This window comes from Pagrus major, chromosome 6 (genome assembly GCF_040436345.1).
Source record: "Pagrus major chromosome 6, Pma_NU_1.0".
Classification (NCBI taxonomy): domain Eukaryota; kingdom Metazoa; phylum Chordata; class Actinopteri; order Spariformes; family Sparidae; genus Pagrus; species Pagrus major.
Window position 1 is genome coordinate 14,340,726 of NC_133220.1, and position 20,137 is coordinate 14,360,862.

The 20,137-nt window shown below is 40.9% G+C and overlaps 2 protein-coding genes across 3 annotated transcripts; both read left to right on the forward strand.

Moving 5' to 3' along the window:
* The first annotated feature begins 462 nt into the window (after positions 1-462).
* Positions 463-3,221, forward strand: sp7 (Sp7 transcription factor). Of its 2 annotated transcripts, none has more exons than XM_073467739.1 (2): positions 463-498; positions 1,875-3,221. In XM_073467739.1, exons 1-2 carry the CDS (start codon positions 463-465, stop codon positions 3,219-3,221), a joined length of 1,383 nt encoding a protein of 460 aa, XP_073323840.1. The 2 variants fall into 2 exon arrangements, with proteins under 2 accessions (XP_073323840.1, XP_073323841.1); XM_073467740.1 differs by having other exon boundaries at positions 463-483.
* Positions 3,222-13,388: 10,167 nt separating this feature from the next.
* Positions 13,389-19,784, forward strand: tarbp2 (TAR (HIV) RNA binding protein 2). The gene is made up of 7 exons (XM_073467742.1): positions 13,389-13,578; positions 14,823-15,137; positions 15,311-15,380; positions 15,565-15,682; positions 15,843-15,970; positions 16,275-16,470; positions 17,844-19,784. Exons 1-7 carry the CDS (start codon positions 13,526-13,528, stop codon positions 17,999-18,001), a joined length of 1,038 nt encoding a protein of 345 aa, XP_073323843.1. The 5' UTR covers positions 13,389-13,525; the 3' UTR covers positions 18,002-19,784.
* The last annotated feature ends 353 nt before the right edge of the window (positions 19,785-20,137 follow it).

Here is a 20,137-nt window from a genome sequence, read left to right on the forward strand (position 1 = left end):
GGAGGACTGGGAGTGTTTCACTTCTTATTCACAGTAATGCGTCTTTTACAGGATAGATAACTCTCTGTGAGATGATGTTCACTGCTTTCCCTCAGGCTCCACTCAACTAATCCCAGTGGAAAAAATAATGCCAGTGAAATTGAAATAATGTCCACACGGTGATTGATGAGTAACCCATTCATGCATTTATCTTGAAAAATGATTCGACACCCTTGGTTTGGGGAGGTGGGATGTCCTCTCTCTCTCCACCAATCTCCATCCACTCTCCTCCATCTCTGAGTTTTTATTGCCTCTTAGCGAGTCTTCAAAGAGCCCAGAGCCTGTAATTAGGGGGCGGGCTCCCCGAGCCTCAAAACACTTCCCCGCGTTACAGCCCGACTTCTCCCAAACTGTCCCAGAGAGAGACTCAGAGCTGCGCCTCTCCCACTCCCCTCAGCTTCCTTAGGATTTTGTTTCTCAGGGATGGCCGCATCTATTCTGGAGGTAGGGAATGTGATTGTAAGTAGATCTTTTCTTCTTCTAACTCAACTTTGTTATGCTTTTAAATTCCCAGCCAGGGTTTGTGCTAAAGTCATGCAAGTCTGAGCATAATATATGAGTGACTGTAAACAGGATAATTAGAGTTACAGAGTGCATTAATTAGGAAATATCTCAGCTCTTAATGGTGGGTGATTCAAGGCAATTTAAGGGTGAGCTGCTGACAGAGTTTGGCTCATAAAACTTAACTAATCACATCTTAATGCTATCTGCAAGAGCAAACAGAGAATTATGAGTTGATTTCAAGTCATCTCACATGGCCATGAGAAGCGTGGTCACAGCAGGCATAAAAAGATTTGATTAAACATTATTAAACTCAAAACATGGGCTGACCCCAGGGGCTTGTTGGAAGAGACGAATGATTATTACACCTCTGAAGGAAGAGTCACTCTGAACGAAAAGACAGCGGTCTGTGTGATAAAGTTATGATAATATTTCAGCTCAAGTTATAGGCAAGAATTTAAAAGAGATGTAGTACCTCACAACATTTTTATTCTCCGTAGGATTACGACAATAGTCTGATAAAGATACCACAGCACTCAGCGTGCAAAGGCGTCAGTAAACGCATCATTACATACTGAAGAAACACTGTAAAGTTCTATAGAATCATTACAGGAACATTATGGTGATTTTTCATTAGTTGTATTTGCATGCACAGTATGTGGTAGCAATAGAAAAACAGTACTCTGAAATGCAGTGCTATTGTGTTAGTTGTAGGTTAGAAGAAAAGAGAATTTCACATTGGTTTTGTAGTCAGTTTCAATCAGATATACCCAAGAATTTGTTCACTTCAAAAGTGGAAAATGTTTAGATTTCTAAAAAAGCGAATCAAGAATCTGAATGTTTAATTACATGTCGTAAATTGCCAATAAATGTGATGATAAAGACAGAGAACACTTCATACAAATCTCTGATATAATTAAGAGATGAAACATGTTTGACAAGATATCTGTGTCTAAAACTGAGACACAGTTACAGTTAAAAGTAGAGTAGACAAAATATGTTTCGGTATGTGGAGACTGTGGAGACTGTGAAGACAAAGATTTACAGCGAGCATGAATGTAAAATTTAAGAATAGTAGATGGTGGTTTAAGAGTAACAAAAGAGCAAAAGGGAATTTGTCCTTTGCTGAGTGGAGCGGAACCTTCGCAAGCATAAACATTCACTGCTTTAAAACTGCTCTGACCACTTTGAAAACAGAGAGAGCAGCAAAAGCCAGCAGTGGCAGTCAGACATACGTTTTTTATTAGAGTTGACACTGACAGAAGCAGCGGCAGCAAGCAGCCATTTCCTGCAGACAGACAGTCTCATTTTCTCCCTTGTCTCCTCCTCCCCAGGAAGACGCACGCTATGGCTCCAGTCCTCTGGCTATGTTAACTGCTACCTGTAACAAGTTTGGCAGCACAAGCCCCGTCAGGGATTCGGCTACACCCGGGAAGACCGGCAGCACTACTCCAGTAAAGAAGCCCTACACCATGACCTCTGACCTTCAGACAGCTAAGAACGGGCGGACCGCAGACGGCAGTGGCCTGGCGGACTCCTACACTGGCTCCTTCACCACAGCTGGAGGAGGAGGCGGCGGGCTGCTTACCCCGACTGGAAGCCCCCCTCCTTCAGCCGGAGGCTACACTACAGAATACAACCCTTTCTCCCACTCCTTCCAGACCTCTGTCTCCCAGGACCCGTCTCTTTTAGTGTCCAAGGCCCACGCTACGGCCGACTGCCTCACCAGTGTCTATACCTCGCTGGATATGACGCACCCCTATAGCTCCTGGTATAAAACCGGCATCCACCCTGGCATTACTGCTGCACCTGCCAATGCCACGTCCTCCTGGTGGGATGTCCACCCTAACTCCAACTGGCTGTCAGCAACACAGCCCCAGACGGACGGAGGTCTCCAGGCCTCCCTGCAGCCTGTCGCACCTCAGGCCTCCCTTAGTCCACAGCTGCCCAGTTACAGCACCGACTTTACGCCACTCAACCCAGCTCCTTACCCCTCTGTGGGATTGGGCTCCTCCTCACACCTCCTCCAGCCCTCTCAGCACATGCTGCCCCAGGACATGTACAAGCCCAAGCCTGTGCCCAGCGCAGGGCTGATGGAGAGTCCCATGGGCCTAAAGCCTGCGAGGGGATCAGGGGGCTATAGCGGAGGAGGTGCGCCCACCAGGTCCTCATGTGACTGCCCCAACTGCCAGGAGCTGGAGAGGCTGGGGGCCTCAGCTGCGTCCCTGAGGAAGAAGCCAGTCCACAGCTGCCACATCCCTGGCTGTGGGAAGGTCTACGGCAAGGCCTCCCACCTCAAAGCCCACCTGCGCTGGCACACTGGTGAGCGGCCCTTTGTTTGCAACTGGCTGTTCTGCGGGAAGCGTTTCACCCGCTCGGATGAACTGGAGAGGCACGTGCGCACCCACACGAGGGAGAAGAAGTTCACCTGTCTACTGTGCAACAAGCGTTTCACACGCAGCGACCACCTGTCGAAGCACCAGAAGACCCATGCGGATTCTGCGCTGCAGGGGAAGGCTGTAGCTGTGGAGGGAGAAACAGATCCTCGGAGCGAAGAGACCACAGAGCTCAACACCAGCGCTGTACCCAGCAATCCTGTCGCTGACCAAATCACCAATGGAGACGAGAAGACTGGCACTCCTAATGGAGTGGAGAACAGCAGTGGACTGTTGGAGATCTGACTTCAGTCAGTCATCTGTCCAGTTCTACTTTGAGACATGGTGGGCTTGATTTTTATGGTGAAAGATTCACCTTTCAAATAAAAAAGACAGTATTTTGTTTCAAGACTTATAAAGGATATCAGACCATGTTTGAAAAGACTTGATATGATAAATGACTGAGCATGTTGCAGGTTGCAATCACTTCATTTTCTCTGGACCACACACACACACACACACCTACAAACATACAAGAATGCACAAATGAATGCAGAGAGAAACAAATACACACAAATATTAGCAGCCAAGCCAGGATGTACATGGACACAAATATAACACGCACACATGCACATACACAGAAATAACCATGAGCAAATGTGCAAGCATAAATACTGCATACATGCGTGCACACACAGAGAAGTATACCAATGCGCGCGCGCACACACACACACACACACACACACGCACACATACAAGTAAACACGCTCATGTGCACATTAAGCCTCATACACATTTCTGCCTTTCAAATGAGATAAACCACTGGGGAAATTTAATCTGCAAAAGCAGAAGGAAAAGCGCTCTGAAGCCGCAAAAGGAAAGTAGTTTTAGAAGGAGACTTATGGTTGGGATGATGGAGCTGATGGAGCATTGCATGCCTAGAGAAAAAAAATCTGATTTACAGCTGTACTTTGATACTTATTCATTATTCTTGAAACAATCAACGGACAGTCTTACTTACTGCTTCTTGTTGCCGAAGATATTTTGATGTAAAAGGTTTTTGCATTTTCACTTTTGTTTGCTGTTTGCTTCTGTTTAATTTAATTTCCTATTTACATAAATAATCTAATTTATGTCTTAAATTATACACATGGAAAGATTATCTTGCACCCTGCAGGAAATATAATGTCTGAAAAAAAAAGAACGCAAGATGGTTGAAGCTGGCCAAAAAGAAAGTCAAATGCATTAAATTAAGATTTCTTTTTTTTTCTTATTTATTAGTTATAACGTGGAGTTTGGGTTATGTTTTTAAAGATTTATTTATAGATCTTGAAGTTAGATGTGTGTGTGTAAACTATTTCTATATAATCTTTGAATTGTGAAGTCTTCCACACCTGGCATAGTTATGATTAATAAGGGCTACTCCTTGTTTGTACATACTATATATTTACAACAGTATATAGAAATTGTTAGGTGTGTTATTTTTCTACCTTTTTTTTAAGTATTTTCTATATTTTGTGTAACTTTTCACGATAGAAAAAAGATCTCTATGATGCATCAGTGAAAAACAAACAAACATAATAGCTTGATTTGTTTCTCTTTGTGGAACTGAACAACCACCGTTTGCTGACTTGATGTGAAATGAGGGTATAAGATGCTGTAAATAGTGATAAAGCATGAAACCTCGTAAAGGTAAACATGTTGTAAAAGTCGTGGTGTGGAATCATGACAATTTTGGTGCTTTTAAAAGTAAAGAAATTTCAAAACCCATTTTCTTCCCTGGTGTTTTTCATATGCAAAGGTGTTTAAAGAAATGAAAAGCAGTCTCGGTCCTTGAGCATGAAGCTCACTCTTGCACACTTCATCCTCTCCTCTCCTCACTCACTGTCTTTCTTTTCATATCTTACTATATTTCCACCTCGCCATGGCCAACCAAATACTTTCATTATCTTTTGCAGCACAAACAAAGCCGTCCACTGAAGTGAAGTCTTAACTCCACACAATGACCCCCTTTCAGAGAGCCACTGTAGTTACACTCAAGACAATTACTCCACTCTCCAGCTTGAGAGGGGTAATTACTGAGAGCGATGCTCCAGCAGAGTCAATAGAGAGAAGAAGAAGGGATTAGGACAGGGGAGCTGTGGTTGTATTGTTTATTGAGGGAGGCGGTCAAACAAAGGAGCCCAATTAAGGCAGGATGCAGGACGACAGACGTGATGTGGAGATACGAACACAGAGGAGAAGCTGCGCTGACCATCAAGTTTATTCAGTCTGTCAAAAATCACTGTAGATGTTAAGGTTAAAGTTGTAACAAGTGGCAGTGTGTGTCTTTCTGTCCAGTTTTTTTTTGACAGGGTTGCAGACTAATAAAAATACTTGAGGTGGGTGGACTCTGCTTTAAAAGAGATAGCCTCAGGAAAGACTAAATGAAGCCCACAACAGATGTGCGCTATAGTGGCAGACAGAGAATTATTCAAAGAGTGAATGTTTAAAATATGTTAATAATACTAAAACAGAGTCTGCTGTCAGTCACTTGATAATGCTCCACATGTGACATTTCTTAAGACATGAAGAAGGGCTTCTTCAGACATGGAGGTAATAAATGTTCATGGGAGCATTATCTAATGTTTTTGTATTTTTTACTTGTGTTTAACTGTTTTTGGACGTGCGCACTTCTACTAACTTTTTGTATACCACAGTAGTTAATAGGTGACGGTACATGTCAAAAAACTTTTAAAAATATGTAAGAATCCTTCTACCCAACATCCCTTTCCCCAGTCCTAAAAAAAGAAAAAGGATAACAACATTTTTTTGTATATAAAAGTAAGAGATTTCATCACAGAGGTGAGGACCTGTACAGCTGGAACCCCCCTGAAGCTACCGACTCTCCTGTTGTAACATTTACACTTCCCAGGCTGCATGGTTCCAATTTAGGGCTTCTAATGAGCTGTAGTTGAGGTCAATTTATATAAAACGTCCCAGGGCCGACTCTGTCATCAGGGGCCGACATGTTTATGGTGGTCTGAAGTGGGCGCACGGTCGAGTCCACGACATGAAAGGCAAACAGGGGGGAATGGGGTATGGGTAGGGTGTGTCAGGCCAGCGGGTGAGGGTGAGGGGTGGGGGGTTAAGAAGACGGTCAGTGGCTTTTAAAACCTCTGCTTCAGCTACTGGTATTTTCTGCCTTTTTAAAACACACTCCCTCAGCAGTGGTGGTGCTTGTGGTGGCATACTGTAGCCTTAACTTTATTTTTACTTCTTTTATTTAGAAAGCCAGGAAACATTAAGTGTCGCTTCAAATAAAGTCCTAAAAAGAAAAATATACGCGGAGTGACACATAGGGGCGAAAGAAGATGCTGGACAATCGGTCCCATATGGTTTTCCCACACATGTCCCCTGCTCTGCAAGACACAGACTTGTGTTAAGATTTAAAAGGTTATTCCAGAGGATCCCAGACACACCTGTTAAAGCCATCACACAGCCCATTTCCGACCGAACATAAAGAGGCAATTTTATAACATTCACTCAAGCAGTGTTTAGTTTAGCCGTAAGACTTGATGAGTTACATAAACTCTTGCCTAATGAATTTCTCCAGGGAGTTTCAGCTTTCTGAGCAACTCATCATGATGTGTTGAACTGAATGCTAATGAACCTCCTTTTCCTGTTATTATCTGGTCCTAACTGAATAGTCAAGTAAAACAATGGACTGTGCTCTGACGTAGCCACAGGCACAGGGCGCCTACTAAAGCCTACCAATGAGTGCAGAGGGAGGGGGTTAGGGGGAGGCATAAAGCAGGACAAAAGCACAGGTGTCTGCAGGTGTGACTGGGTCTTTGTGGCAGAGCGGGGGTAGAAAAGGGAAAAGAATGTCAGCACGCCCAGAGGCTCAGCAGTCAGGCCATAAGTAAAAACAAGATAAGGCTTTTTGGCAAAGGGGAAGAGTAAACTGACCTGAGTGAACCATAACATGACCTGAAGAGCAGGAGAGGTCAGTTTAAATAAAACAGAGGAAAACAGAACAGATAAGAAAAGGGCAACAGGTTAAAAGGTCAGGCTGTCTTGCAAATGTCATTTATGTCTTCTTTGCTTGTCTTACATCAGATTGTTTCAGTTTTTTCAAATGAAGATTTGTGAGCAAACAGATTGAACAACGTGTCAACTATTTAAAAAACTGCTCTCCCTGGTTGAGAAGTGAACAAACAAATCAGCAGAAGAATTTTGGCAATGCATACTTCTGCAAACCACAGATATATTGAAGCTACATATACATTTCTTTAGGTTCAATTTTCAATTTCATGACAAAGCTGTGCGTATGGTCTGGTTAAGGTTAAGCACAAAAACCACTTGTTTAGGATAAAAAACAAAAACAAACAGGTTTTAGCTTACCTACCCAACTATTGCTGCAAAATGTCCTGATGTCCCATTAAAAATAGTGGTTTCGTGCTTACAAAACTTGAAACACTGTCTTGAACAGTAGTGATCCATCTCACCTAGCTTTAACCCCTGAAACTTGTTACATGACAGCTTGTGTACATGTAATGACACTTGATGATATGTCACTTATTATAGAAATGTTGATATGGCACAAACAAATTTGAACGTATCTGTAGTTCGCAAAAATGTAAATTAAAATATAAGATAACATAAAATGAAAAATTTAAAACAAAGAACTTTTTTTGACAAAAAACTCATTGTAGCTGAGCAAATGAGTAAAATTTAAATGTGCAATATAAAAGATTTTTAGTTTAAAACATTAAAAAATAAGTCAAATAAACAACAGAATGTGAAGAATTAATAATTTTGACGTTATGTCAAAGACATCTATGGTCCCCTGAGCCTGACAACCTAAATTGCCCAGTGGTTGAAAGCTCAACGACAACAGCTTAACATAAACAAGACCTCTCAACAGTCTCCCAGTGCCCTGAGATCTTAGTTCAGAGTGTTATAGAGTGTAGCAGCATCTGTGGACTGCTAGCTGCATGGTTAACTGCAACTACTACCTAACGGCAGCTACAGTTATCAGTACTTTGCAATAACTCCGGTGATATGCTGCCCCCTGTTTGTTGAGTATAAATTAAACAGGCGGCCAATTCTTACAAATTATTCATTAGTAATGAATAAACTAATAACTAATGACTTAGAAACTTACTCATTCGAGAGGGAAAAGTCACAAGTCAGGCCAAAAAAATCTTCTCGCTACAACATCGCTCGCAGTATATCTTGACAATTTTTTGCACTTAACAGCACTATCTGCTCGCTCACTGTATGTTCAAAGAGGTGTGAGCCTTCATTTCACACCAACAACATGTTGCAAAGAAGTACAATAGATGTGTCTCTGTTCAGGATTTTCCTAAAAAATAATTTAGACCTAGACTTGTACAAAAATAATCCCTCTTAATCATCACTTATGACGCACTAGAATTATTTTTTTATAATTATTTTTTTGCTGTGTTCGGGATGTTATTGAGCATCAGTTATTCTGCAGAAAGATAGCACCAGCAACCAAAGATCCCACATATAGTTCCTTTAAGTGTGTTTCTTAATTTATGCCGTAAACTCAGCACACATTGTGGCAACAAGCCTCAGAGTCCAGCTGATGCAACACTGTTGTATCTTGCAGCACTACTTCCTATCTCTCCTCAGTGAATCATCATCACATTAGTGATGGAGGTTAGACCACCCTCTCATTTTTGACAAAACAAACAGCAGTCTGTGTGCTTTGCATCATCAAACTCGGAGTGCTGTGCATATTTCCAACTCTAACCATACAATGCCACAGCCTTCTCTAGCCTTGAACTGCCTTTAAAGTTTAAAGGGAGTCCTCCGTTGCTGCCCAATGTACCAAATGCGGCACTAAATGAGGCCATTTTGTTTATAGGAACTGTGGGAGGGTTGTGGGTGACTCTGTGCCCCTTTAAAAAGATAATATGCTTCCCATTTAATGGCCTCCGGATGACAAATTGCTTCCAGGGGAAAATTAAGTTAAGAAAATTGCATGTGTGACACGTAAAGACATATCCACTCAACTTAGGATGTTTGACATCCATAATTCAATTATACGCAGCAGTAGGTGAAGTTAGGAGCTTTTTGAATAACCACATTTGCCCATAAAGCATGACTAAAGTGCATTCTTTGACTCTTTATCAGCGATCAGAAGTATTTCTCATTATGTAACATTAATGTTCATTTACTTATCAAGACAAACTGTTCATTTTCCATTCAGATTTTAGATTTAAGGGTAGCACATACAGTAAAGCTGGCATGGTTTACTTTATTTTGGAATATCCCTACATCGCATGGTGATAGTTGGAAAAACCAATTAGAACCTAATACGCTTACAAATATCTAGCGCGCCCATAAACTGTTCTTTCCTTTTGAAAATGCTTACTATCTTGATGGTATTCTGACTGACACACAGCCCAAACCATTCTTGTTTGCTTTTTTTTTTTAAGGTTCAAGCCACTAAATACTTCCTTGGAACATTTTAAGTGAAGGGATTTGAGAGAGACAGCGAAGAGAAGAGAAGGAGTGGTGGATGTGTAAAAAAAAACAAAATCCTCAGGAGGAAAGGTAGAGAAAACACAATGAGAGAGACCTGCCACTAAAAGTACAGTGGTAAGTGAGAAATGAGTAGGCGGCCAAATAGCAAATTAATCTGGATTTGGATCAACTGAATGAGGAAACTGAAGAAGGAAAAAGAGTCATGGAGGAAGGAGGGAGAAGAGAGAGAGACAGTAAGACAGACAGAGAGAGAGAGAGGGAGTCAAATGCAGAAAGAGAGCTGAGTGATTTGGGTTGGAAGCGGGAGCAGGGAGCCAGGGTTGGCAGGGTTTTGGTGGAGGAGTGTGGTGGTTCAGAAGTCCTCCAGCGCGAGGCGCCAGTGTGTCCGGCGGGGGCCCTGACCATGAGCTGCCTCACCCCCCGAGAGCCACGGCCACAAACCCCCTCTCCCCCCTTCACCACCAGCACCGCCACCCATCCAACCCAAAACCCACTGGCAGGCAGCGCTTCACTGAAGCTGCTGCTGCTGCTGCATGTTTATTTAATATTCTGAAGAAATTGAAATATCTTTGTGGGTTAACACACATACATACACAATTACATATCACTCACACACACACTCACACGCACGCATACATTCACACACACTACCACCACAATATATAAATAAATAAAGTAGAGTAATAACGTTCTCTTGATCTGTGGCCAAGAATAGAGTTGGAGAAAATCTTTTTCAAATGGTGTTTTCAGAAGCATGGAGGGAGGAGCGTGAATGTCTGACACTGCATGTTGCCTGAGCAGGCGGCATGTCTCAGACTGACTCCCACAGAGGAGAGAGAGCGTCACCAAAGTGGTTGACAAACAAGAAATAGTTCCCATGTGACAGGAACAGAGTAGCAGAAAAATAAATGAAGCCAATATAGCTAAATTCGCTTGTAGATTTAAATGTCAGCTCCATCATACATGGATTCTATAAAAAAAAACATTTCACATGTTGAGCAATTTAGAAACTCAGAGTGTGTGGTCTGTGAATGAGAACATGTATATGAGGTGTTTGTGAAGTGTTAAACGAACGAATGTGCATGCCAGCCTTTTTCTGCGTCTGCGTGTGTGTGTGTATTCATGCATGAGTGCACACACATCCATAATGAGTCTCTGATCGTTACAAAGCAATTCCTTCAGACAGAAATCCCTTAAACAGCCTCTGGTTTCTGGGCTTCATGCTATCCCCCCTTCTGTCTCCTCTCTCCTCAACAGCCACCAACCACTGCTGCTGCCAAAAATAACACAGGAGCGCCACTCGAACCCGCGCCTCACCACAGCGCAGCTTGGCCGCAAGAGAGGGATCAAAACACACACAAAAAAGGAAACACATCATATTGTGGAAGGGGGGGAAAAAGAGCATTCATACTGCTCCATGCTTGAAGATATCTACTGATGATTTTGGCAAGCAAAGAACCACACACACTAACGCAACAGGCCAAGACAGGGAAAAGGAAAGTGTGTTTGTGTGTGCATGCATTTTGGATGTACTGTTACTGCGAAGACGGAATTCATTTCTGATGTCATTCAGTCAGTGATTTAACCACAAGCTCAATAAAAACACTTACATTATCACGTTATAGGTCAATAAATTAGGGCTTGCGACTGGCAAATGAAGGCCCGGCTAACAAAGCAAATTAACGCTGAAAGTATGAATAATGAGTAGGAGGGGTGTACTCTGGTCACAGATAAATCATGGTGCTTTGATTGTAGGTTTGGGAGTTCAAATGGGAGACAACTTTACTCATTGTCATGGCCGGTTCATTTTGTGTTGCACTTGGCAAAATGTGCTTATCCACACTGACACACTGATGCCAGTGAATGAAGCCATCACAGTCCAAGCTCTATTTCAACGGTGGCCAGCGTGGGTTTACGAGCAAGCCGTCGTGGGATTAATCGTCGAGCCGCAGAAATAAAGGATATGATGGAAAGGTGGAAAATGTACTGAAATATTTTATGGAAGTGCTGCTACATTAGTTGGGCAGGAGGTTCTGAACTTGTGGGTCCGACGGATTTTAAGGGTCTTCATGACTCCTCTGGGTATTCAACAAGGCAAAGGAGATCCAAACTAAGCAAAGAAACTCCACCAAAATTAGATCTGTCGGCTCGAAGTCGTAGTCAGTAATTAATTGCAATAACATCACTTTTTGCTGGCGTGGACTATAAATAAATGAAACATTCCTCCACCTCTTCATACACACATACTAAAAGGGTAAAGTGTGGTCATGCCATGTTGGCTAGATAGGCATACTGTCTTTACAACACATTCTTAATATGCTTAGTTCATATTATGTGGTATTTTGATGTATAATTTACTGTTAATTAGTCCTGAATCTTTATATTTTTGTACTTTTAATTGGCTTTATTCAATTGTAGTGCTGAAATATCTTAATTAGAGCACCTTGTACCTTTGTTTTAAAAGGTGCTGTATACATAAAGTTTGCTGTTTTGTTTGTTGTAGCAACGTCTGTTACACAGTTATTCTGGGTCCAAACCCTAATTTTTAGCTTTAGGTCAGTTTATCAAACTAGTGAAGTTTCCTGTGTTTCCGTGTTGGTCATGGTGATGACAGGTGCCAGGCAACCCAAGGCCTTAAAGTACTAATAAGGCCCTGACAGAGAGGCTTGTCAGACGGGCAGATTAGTGACTGACTGTCGCCCTCTTCTGGTTACTTTTAGTCATGACAAATTATTGCACAGTGAGCCAGAAAGTAATAACAGTTGTCGAGCAAAAAAAAAAAAAAAAATCATCTAATCAAGTACAGTTTGTACTGTACTAACAGTTACTTAAAGGATAAGTTCACTCAAAAATTAAAATTCAGTCACCCTCATGCCAGTGGAAAGTCAGATGAGATTTTGTAGTCCACAAAACATTTCTGGAGTTTCACAGCAAAACAATGTTACAGTATTCTTGTAAACTAATGAAGTAGATGGGGACTTGTTATAAAACATGGGGAAAAAAATAAATAAAATGGCTCCACACACCTCGTCCAACGTAATCCAAGTCTCCGACAGCCCTGACATCCCAAATGATTTGGTAAGACGTTATTTTACGAACTCTGCTTTAAATAAGAGCAGTTGTCAATTTGACAAGTTTTACTGTGATTTTCACCTTTTTTAGCTCTTTTTCTGTGCCGAGTTGGCAGCCATGTTGGTGTTGGTGACATATGTTGAGCTAGACGATGTAGTTAACACAAAACTAGATGATATTTTACTTTATTTACGACCAACTGTGGCTTTCTTGACTTGAAAAATGATCTTTAAAATTGGCAAACATCACATGTGTAGTTCATGACACAATTCAAACGGCATCATAGTATTATGTGTCTTTCTTCATTAACTACCATAGGAGGGTTTTCCGAAATAGGCTCCCATGGAGTCCGCCGGAAGGGGCGTCTCTCTTAGCTACTCAAAAAGTACATTTCTTTTGTTTTTAATACAAATTCCAACACCAAAGTTGATCATTTTAAAACGTAAGACATCTTCCTTTTAGTTCTGTATTTACTTTAACCGAGTTCATTTTCTGTACTAGCTTGGTACGCGCAAGATATCTTTACTTCGTTCTAACGTTACTTTATGCTTAACTTTAAATGGCCAACGTCTAGTTTCGGTGAAATATTTTTTACATTAGGACGATAACAGTTTTTTATTCGACCTTTTTGTTTTAACTAAGTGGTTATTCACCTGTTTCTGCTGTGATGAAACATCGTCCGTGAGGTCGCTGCACACAAACACCTGAACGTTACCTCATTTACGGTCCGTGCGTCAAGCTGTACGTCAGACTCCTCACGTCGGTGTTTTCCGGTGTATTAAACGAACTAACCCGAAGCGTCTACGGACCAATGAGAATTCGAGTTTCGCGGGGGAAACGTCCTACGTCATATCTGTGCTCCGAAAGGACCCGGCTGGCTGTGTTCTGTAGGAGCGAAAAGGGGGCTTCGTTTGCTCTTCACATGTCGCCGCCTCAATATCTGTCAGCGAAAATACCGTCAAATGAAAGCAAGTGTCTGTTGTGGTGGGGGGATTAACCATCCGAAACCGATCGGCTCTGTCTGCGTGAAATAGGGAATGAACGACGAGACAGCATCGGACAGCTGGAAGAGAAACTCCGGGTGCTCCAGGTGAAGCTGCACAGAAGCTAAGCTAGCATAGCACAGTGGCTAGCAGGGTGCCAGATAATAAAATCCTTTTGTTTTAGAGGTTTTTTTGAGTATTCGCCCCAGCAAAACTACTGGTTTGAATTCTGTCTAACACATTGACATTTGTTTTATATAAACTTTACTCAAATAGCTTCTCATTAAGGTGCCAGCTGTGTGACCAGAAGATACAGTTGTACACCTTACTTTACTGTCATTAAACTTCCATCTAGGCATGTATGACCCTCTTTGGTTATCACTTGAATCAATTCAATACTTTTCCCTTTTATTTTTTCCGTTTATTTATAATTTACAGATGTGCTTTTTGTACATAGGGACGTAAACTTCATTAATATGGTACTTTAATAACACTGTAAGTAGTGTACACTGTTCCTGTAGAGTACATGCTCAAACTTCAACCTGTAAGCTGTTCTGATTTGAGTTTATTAGAAACAGCTAATGCAGGGAAGTGTTTCTATTACTTTGTCCACCCTCATGAGGTGGACTAAGTGATAGAAACACCTCAGTATACTAATTAGAAGCACCACAAACTACTTCCTCCAAAAATGACCATACAGTTCCACGCCTTGCTAAAACAGACTCAACTAAAACTGAACTTTATAACCTAGGATTTATTGCAGGACTGTTGTATTAGGCCCGACTGCATTATCTCTAGCCAGATGTACAAAATAATTGGCAACTAGTCTATGTGCTGCCATGGAGAACATACTTGTAATATGGCATCCTCCGGTCTTGCATAGTTTTAATTACCATTTTTAAGTAAAAGTGTTGTTTTCTTGTATGAATCAAAGAATCATATTTGTAAAAGTGTAATTGGTTTGAATTTGTCTAAAATCAGTCAGTATAAAGGAAATAAAGGGAATTGTATGTTTACTTTCACACTGAGTTTAATAGATTTGAGCCAGCTGAACATTGCTGTTGAGTTTTTAGAATTTGAATTGATGGTTGCGAGCACTGGTAATGCAACTGGAAACTGAATTGTTTTCTATTGGGATGGTGGCAAGGATATCTCAACCTTTTGTACTTTGGGTGAAGCAGCCCTTTAATCAGGCTAACCTCGGTACACCAAGTAAGGATAGTATTCAAGATAGAGAATGTTAAAAAAACAAAGGTTATCATAGAAGGAAAAAGGAAAATAACACATTTGATCAGTATGAATAGCACAGTCGCTCAGCGGCCCTTCTCATGCCAGGCTTTTCTTTCTTTAGTATTGAGCAAATGCTGGCTGTGAATCCCGGAAAGACGCCGATCAGTCTGCTGCAGGAGTATGGAACGCGGATAGGCAAGACCCCAGTGTACGACCTGCTGAAGGCCGAGGGACAGGCCCACCAGCCCAACTTCACGTTCCGCGTCTCCGTCGGAGAGATCAGCTGCACCGGCCAAGGGCCCAGCAAGAAGGCAGCCAAGCACAAAGCAGCCGAGGCTGCTCTGAAGATGCTCAAGGGAGGCCTTGGAGGTCCCGCTGGAGTTGGTGTTGGAGTGGACGGCTTTATTGGGATTGACGGGTCTACTGATGGAGACAGGTCAGTTTCCTACTAAGCATTTTCATTTCTTTACGCTGGCTCTCAAGTTGAAATGATTTTAGCCGGCATCAGCTAATGGTAGCATGTCAAAGCATCTGACAAATTTGAGATAGAGATCTGTGTGGTTTCATTACTTCCTCTTCTGTGTTTGTTTAATCTCATCTTCTGCACAGCTCCCAGTCAGAGATGAAGACCTCAGGCAGTTCTCAGCAGTCTGAATGTAACCCTGTTGGAGCGCTGCAGGTGATTTACTAAACAAAGATAACTACTGCAGTTTAAGGTTTTATTTATTTTGTCTTGTCTACTAATAGATTCTGTCACTGTTTAGTCAGTCCTTCAAAGTTTAGTGTTATTAGCAACATCTGTACAGTTTATAGTTGCATGTCCTTTGCTTTTAAAAGTATTTGTTTGTATACTTCTTTGCCAGGAGTTGGTGGTGCAGAAAGGATGGCGTTTGCCAGAGTACACTGTCACCCAGGAGTCTGGTCCAGCACACCGCAAAGAGTTCACCATGACCTGCAGAGTCGAGAGATTTGTTGAAATCGGTAAAATGCAATATGCTTCATTCTTGGACATTGTGCAGAAAATATGGATAATATATTGCCCCATTCAACAAAGGAGAGATTAGGCTAGTTCAGCCTGAGCAGATATCAATCAGGGGTCGTTTTTTTGCGCAACATAACTCAATCTGCTGTTTCTCTCCAGGAAGTGGAACCTCCAAGAAGCTAGCCAAGAGGAATGCAGCAGCTAAGATGTTATCGCGTATACACGACGTCCCAGTCGACCTGAGGACCAGCAACGACGCTGACACAGAAGATGACACTTTCACCATGGTGAGAAACATAGATAAAACTTTTAACCATGCATCAGTCTACAAAGACGCTGCATGTTGAATTATTGCACACATTACGGGAAAGGGTGCACAACACTGCTTAACATGTGTCCTTAACCTCATGCAAATATTGTGTTTGTATTGGTGCTTCATTATGTCGGCCATCTTCAGTTTGTCCTTCATGTTATGCAGAATGCCATAAGTTATACAACTGCCACCCTATTACCCCTTGTCTTGCTCATAAATCTTGCTGGCAGATAATAACAGGGTTTATTTAACGAACTTAATCTCCACCGCACACACAGCACATGGGGAACAGAGCCGAGTCGGGAAAAAGTAAAGGCTTCAGCTGCACGTGGGACTCTCTGCGTAACTCTGCTGGAGAGAAGATCCTCCAGCTCCGCACCCACCCTCTGGGAATGCCCTCCGACTCCAACTTCTGTTCTTTGCTGAACGACCTGTCTGTGGAGCAGCGCTTTGACGTCAGTTACCTGGATCTAGGTGGGTTTACAAATAGCAGCAGTTTAACACAAAAATGTATATAATGAATGAGTTCAGCTTATACTATGCATGTGATAAACTTCATAAGGATGCAGGCTTTTGTTTGATGCCTCTTACTGCTTTCACATCTGGTTTACATCATCTGCTCAAGCTAAGAATGTCACAGCGTCATGAGTGCTTGTTGATAGCAGCACACCACAATCAAATGCCGTGCTGTGTGGTTTGTATTAGTGTCATCAGATATAGAGGATGAAGTAGCCTGCAGCTGTATGTTGTCACGATGATCCATTTTATATGTGGGCAGCCCTACACAGATGGACAAGAATTGTGACTAATCTAGTGCTGAATTTACTAGCTAAATGATTGATATTAATTTGTTATTTGTGCTGGAATTTATTGAGTAGCAAGCATCAAGCAAGTTTAAGATTATAAAAAATTGTGTTCATATGATTGATCTCATAAACATGGCTTATTAAAAACAAATGTTATTGGTTGTATTGTTATAGTAATAAAATATTTGTAGACATATTAGTAATACAATGATAACGATTGTATTAATTTATTTGAAAATAGTCTGTAGCTGCAAACAAATACTTGATTGCATAGTATTAAATGTACGTACATTAAGTGTCGGCAGAACTCAATTTTACAAGTTTGAATTTTTTTCCATCTTTTAATTCCTTTTTGTTAAAATAATTCACGTAAAAGTTGACATTTCTGATGTTAAAAGTCTTTGAACCTACCACTGAATCTAATACTGTCTTTTTGACTTTATACTGGAATTTATGTGTTGGCAAAATGTAGATTAATCACACTCACTCAAGTAACCATATTCCTACATAAAACCTACCTCAGCACAGGACAACATACTCCTCCATTTATACTTACCTGCAATGCTTGAAAAAAAGAAAGAAGAAAAGAAATTTTAACAAAAAATCTGTCCTTAATTTGGTTAAATATTATTTGAAAAGGTCTAAAAAAGCGTTAAAATTGAAGTGGCTGATACCTGTAGACACCCTGATTAAAAGGCTACAAAGTATGGCAGGTATCTGTGTTACTTAATGCCTATAAATGTGGCCAGTGATACATTTATGTTACAGAGAGAGCATGAAAAAGGGTTAAAACTGTCCAAAAACCTCATCAGATGTATCGTGGAGATAAAGTCTGTCAGTGAAATGCCACAAAATGATGCTGTAGTTAAGGCTGAGACACATCATCTATATAGAGAATGATGTCTTTGAACCTTCAGAGACTTTTCCAAAGCAGCATCAATGGTGGAAAAAATATTTTACAGTCAAAATCTTGCTGAATTCAGCTGCTGAAGCAAACAGAAACTTTCTTTTTTGACGTTCCTCTTTTTTATTGTTTTTCAGAGGAGCGCAGTCTAAGCGGCCTGTGCCAGTGTCTAGTAGAGCTGTCCACGCAGCCGATCACAGTGTGCCACGGCTTCGCTCCGAGCATAGACGCCGCTCGAGCCAATGCAGCCCACAATGCACTGCAGTACCTCAAAATTATGGCTGGAGGGAAGTGACGTCATCTACTTCCTCACAGACTCAAACTTGCCACAACTCAGTGGCGGGATGGATATCCACTTCGAACGAAGGAGGCACTTTTGTGATGAGTTCAAATAACGTGAATTACCTCAGATTTGGAAATAGAGACTTTTTCTGTCCCCAAATGAACCCCAGGAGCTTTTTTTTTTGGTCGGATCCTTTTTGTAGCCAATGAAGATTTAGTTGCCCAAAAACTCATTCACCCCCTCTCATTGACATTATTTGTCACCAGTTATTTTTAAATGTTTTTTTTGTTCAGTTTTTGTTCGCTTGGCATCCATACATGGAAACCCAGAAAACTAAAGTTTAATATTGTGAAATCATGAATGTCGTTCTGGCAGTGAGATCCCAAATAACTGCAGACAAATTCTGATCAAAGGGTTTTGTAGAAATTGGACTGTGAAATTGCCAATTATTGGTGCTTCGTTTAATCCCCGTTCACATGGATGAACGAAAGACAAAAAATTGCCATGTGCCGAAACATGGAGAGAAAAGGACTCTGCTGATTCGATATCAGAGGAAAACTATTTTAAAGACTGTCCTGTTTTCACATGAGCTTGTGTGAGTATTGAAAATGTGGCTTTTGTTTTGTATTCATTTGAAACCTAAAATCTCAGACTGTTCCTCGCTGATGTTTTTAATGTTTGACCTTCAAGATTTGAAATTTGGACATTTCCCCTGTTGTTTTAAAATCATTCAAGTCTACCGTCAGTCACTTCACTCGTTCCCAAATTAGAAATGAGATAAAGATCAGTCGATTCAGCTTCCTGCAAATGATGTGAATTGTCCTGTGATGTGTGCAACATTGCCCCTTTAAAGATTTTCTTGCAAAAGTCAGGCTGATGTTGGTCTTTTTCGGAGCATTTTAGAAACTCTCTCACATCATGTTTTTACATTTACAGACATTAAGAAAGTATTGAACGTGAGGATAATTTAAACAATACAACCTTACAGTTCAATGAAAAATCTACTTATTGGTGCCATTTAATCCTGAATTTGAAAAAACAATGTAAAGTGTTATGAAGTGCCATTTTTTTTTTGTTTTCTATTACTCTTCTTTGAGCACACAGTCTTTGCATGGGAAGATCAATGAATCCATTCCAGTTTAAAACAAAGATAAGGGGTGAAAGAGGACAAAGCAATGCGAGTCTTCTGAAGCCTTGTTCTCGTTAAAATCATTAAAAATGTTACTACTTACCCTTGAATTTCAAATTTTGTGCTCTTAATTCCCCATATTATCATCATCTAAACCCCTGTAATTTTTTTTTTCTGTAATGTGTCTTTGTTTTCTGTAACGATATTGATGATCAAGATTATATTCTGTTGTACCTTGGTGTACACATTCACTACCATCTACCTTACTGTATTTGCATATATGTTGATACGCCTTGCACTCATCTGAAATAAGTATAGATCGTAAACAGTTTGCACTACTTGAAAAGATGTCCTTTGCACAATGCAGGCTGACCAAGTTTCTGTACGTCTACTCACTGTAGTACAGTGTGTTAAATGTAACCTCATTCTCTGAAAAGGCAGATCTGCATACTGTTTGTGTGATTATTGAACGAAGGAACTCAACTGCTGGTTTTTAGTGAATTTTAGGTGCTGAGACCAATGACATCAATGCTGACATCTATACATTTCAGACTTCTTTGTTGTGATGGTAGAAAATGTCGCCCAGTTTTAGAAAAACAATGAACTACAATCTGAGCTCCGTGTGAAATTGACTTTGTTTCCAATAAAGAATTTTTGTAAACTTTATTGCCAACTGTTGTTATAACTTACTCTAATTCCTGATTGAGTAGAGCCGAGGAATGTATTGATATTATGGCATTATTATGATATGAGAGATTTTGAATATCATTGTATCCTGATATGGTTTAGTGTTGTCTTTTCCTGGTTTATAGGCTGCATTAGAGTGTTTTACTTGTTCTAGTAGTTGGTTGTACACACTTAGTCATTATATCCACATTACTGATGATTATTTGTCAGTACCAGTAGTCATTCCTATGATATTGTTTCAATATATACCCAGTTTTAACCTTTTATTAAATTATTTTGGGAAGATTTTTAAATGTATTTCTTGTATTGTGATATTAGGCCACATCCCCTAG

Bases quoted from the DNA above. Each gene is read 5' to 3' on its own strand.
- sp7 (XM_073467739.1), top strand. From the start codon at position 463: ATGGCCGCATCTATTCTGGAGGTAGGGAATGTGATT. The intron at 499-1,874 runs GTAAGTAGATCT...CCTCCTCCCCAG, and splicing joins TGGAGGTAGGGAATGTGATT to GAAGACGCACGCTATGGCTC.
- tarbp2 (XM_073467742.1), top strand. From the start codon at position 13,526: ATGAACGACGAGACAGCATCGGACAGCTGGAAGAGAAACTCCGGGTGC. The intron at 15,683-15,842 runs GTAAAATGCAAT...GTTTCTCTCCAG, and splicing joins CGAGAGATTTGTTGAAATCG to GAAGTGGAACCTCCAAGAAG. The intron at 15,971-16,274 runs GTGAGAAACATA...CCGCACACACAG, and splicing joins AAGATGACACTTTCACCATG to CACATGGGGAACAGAGCCGA.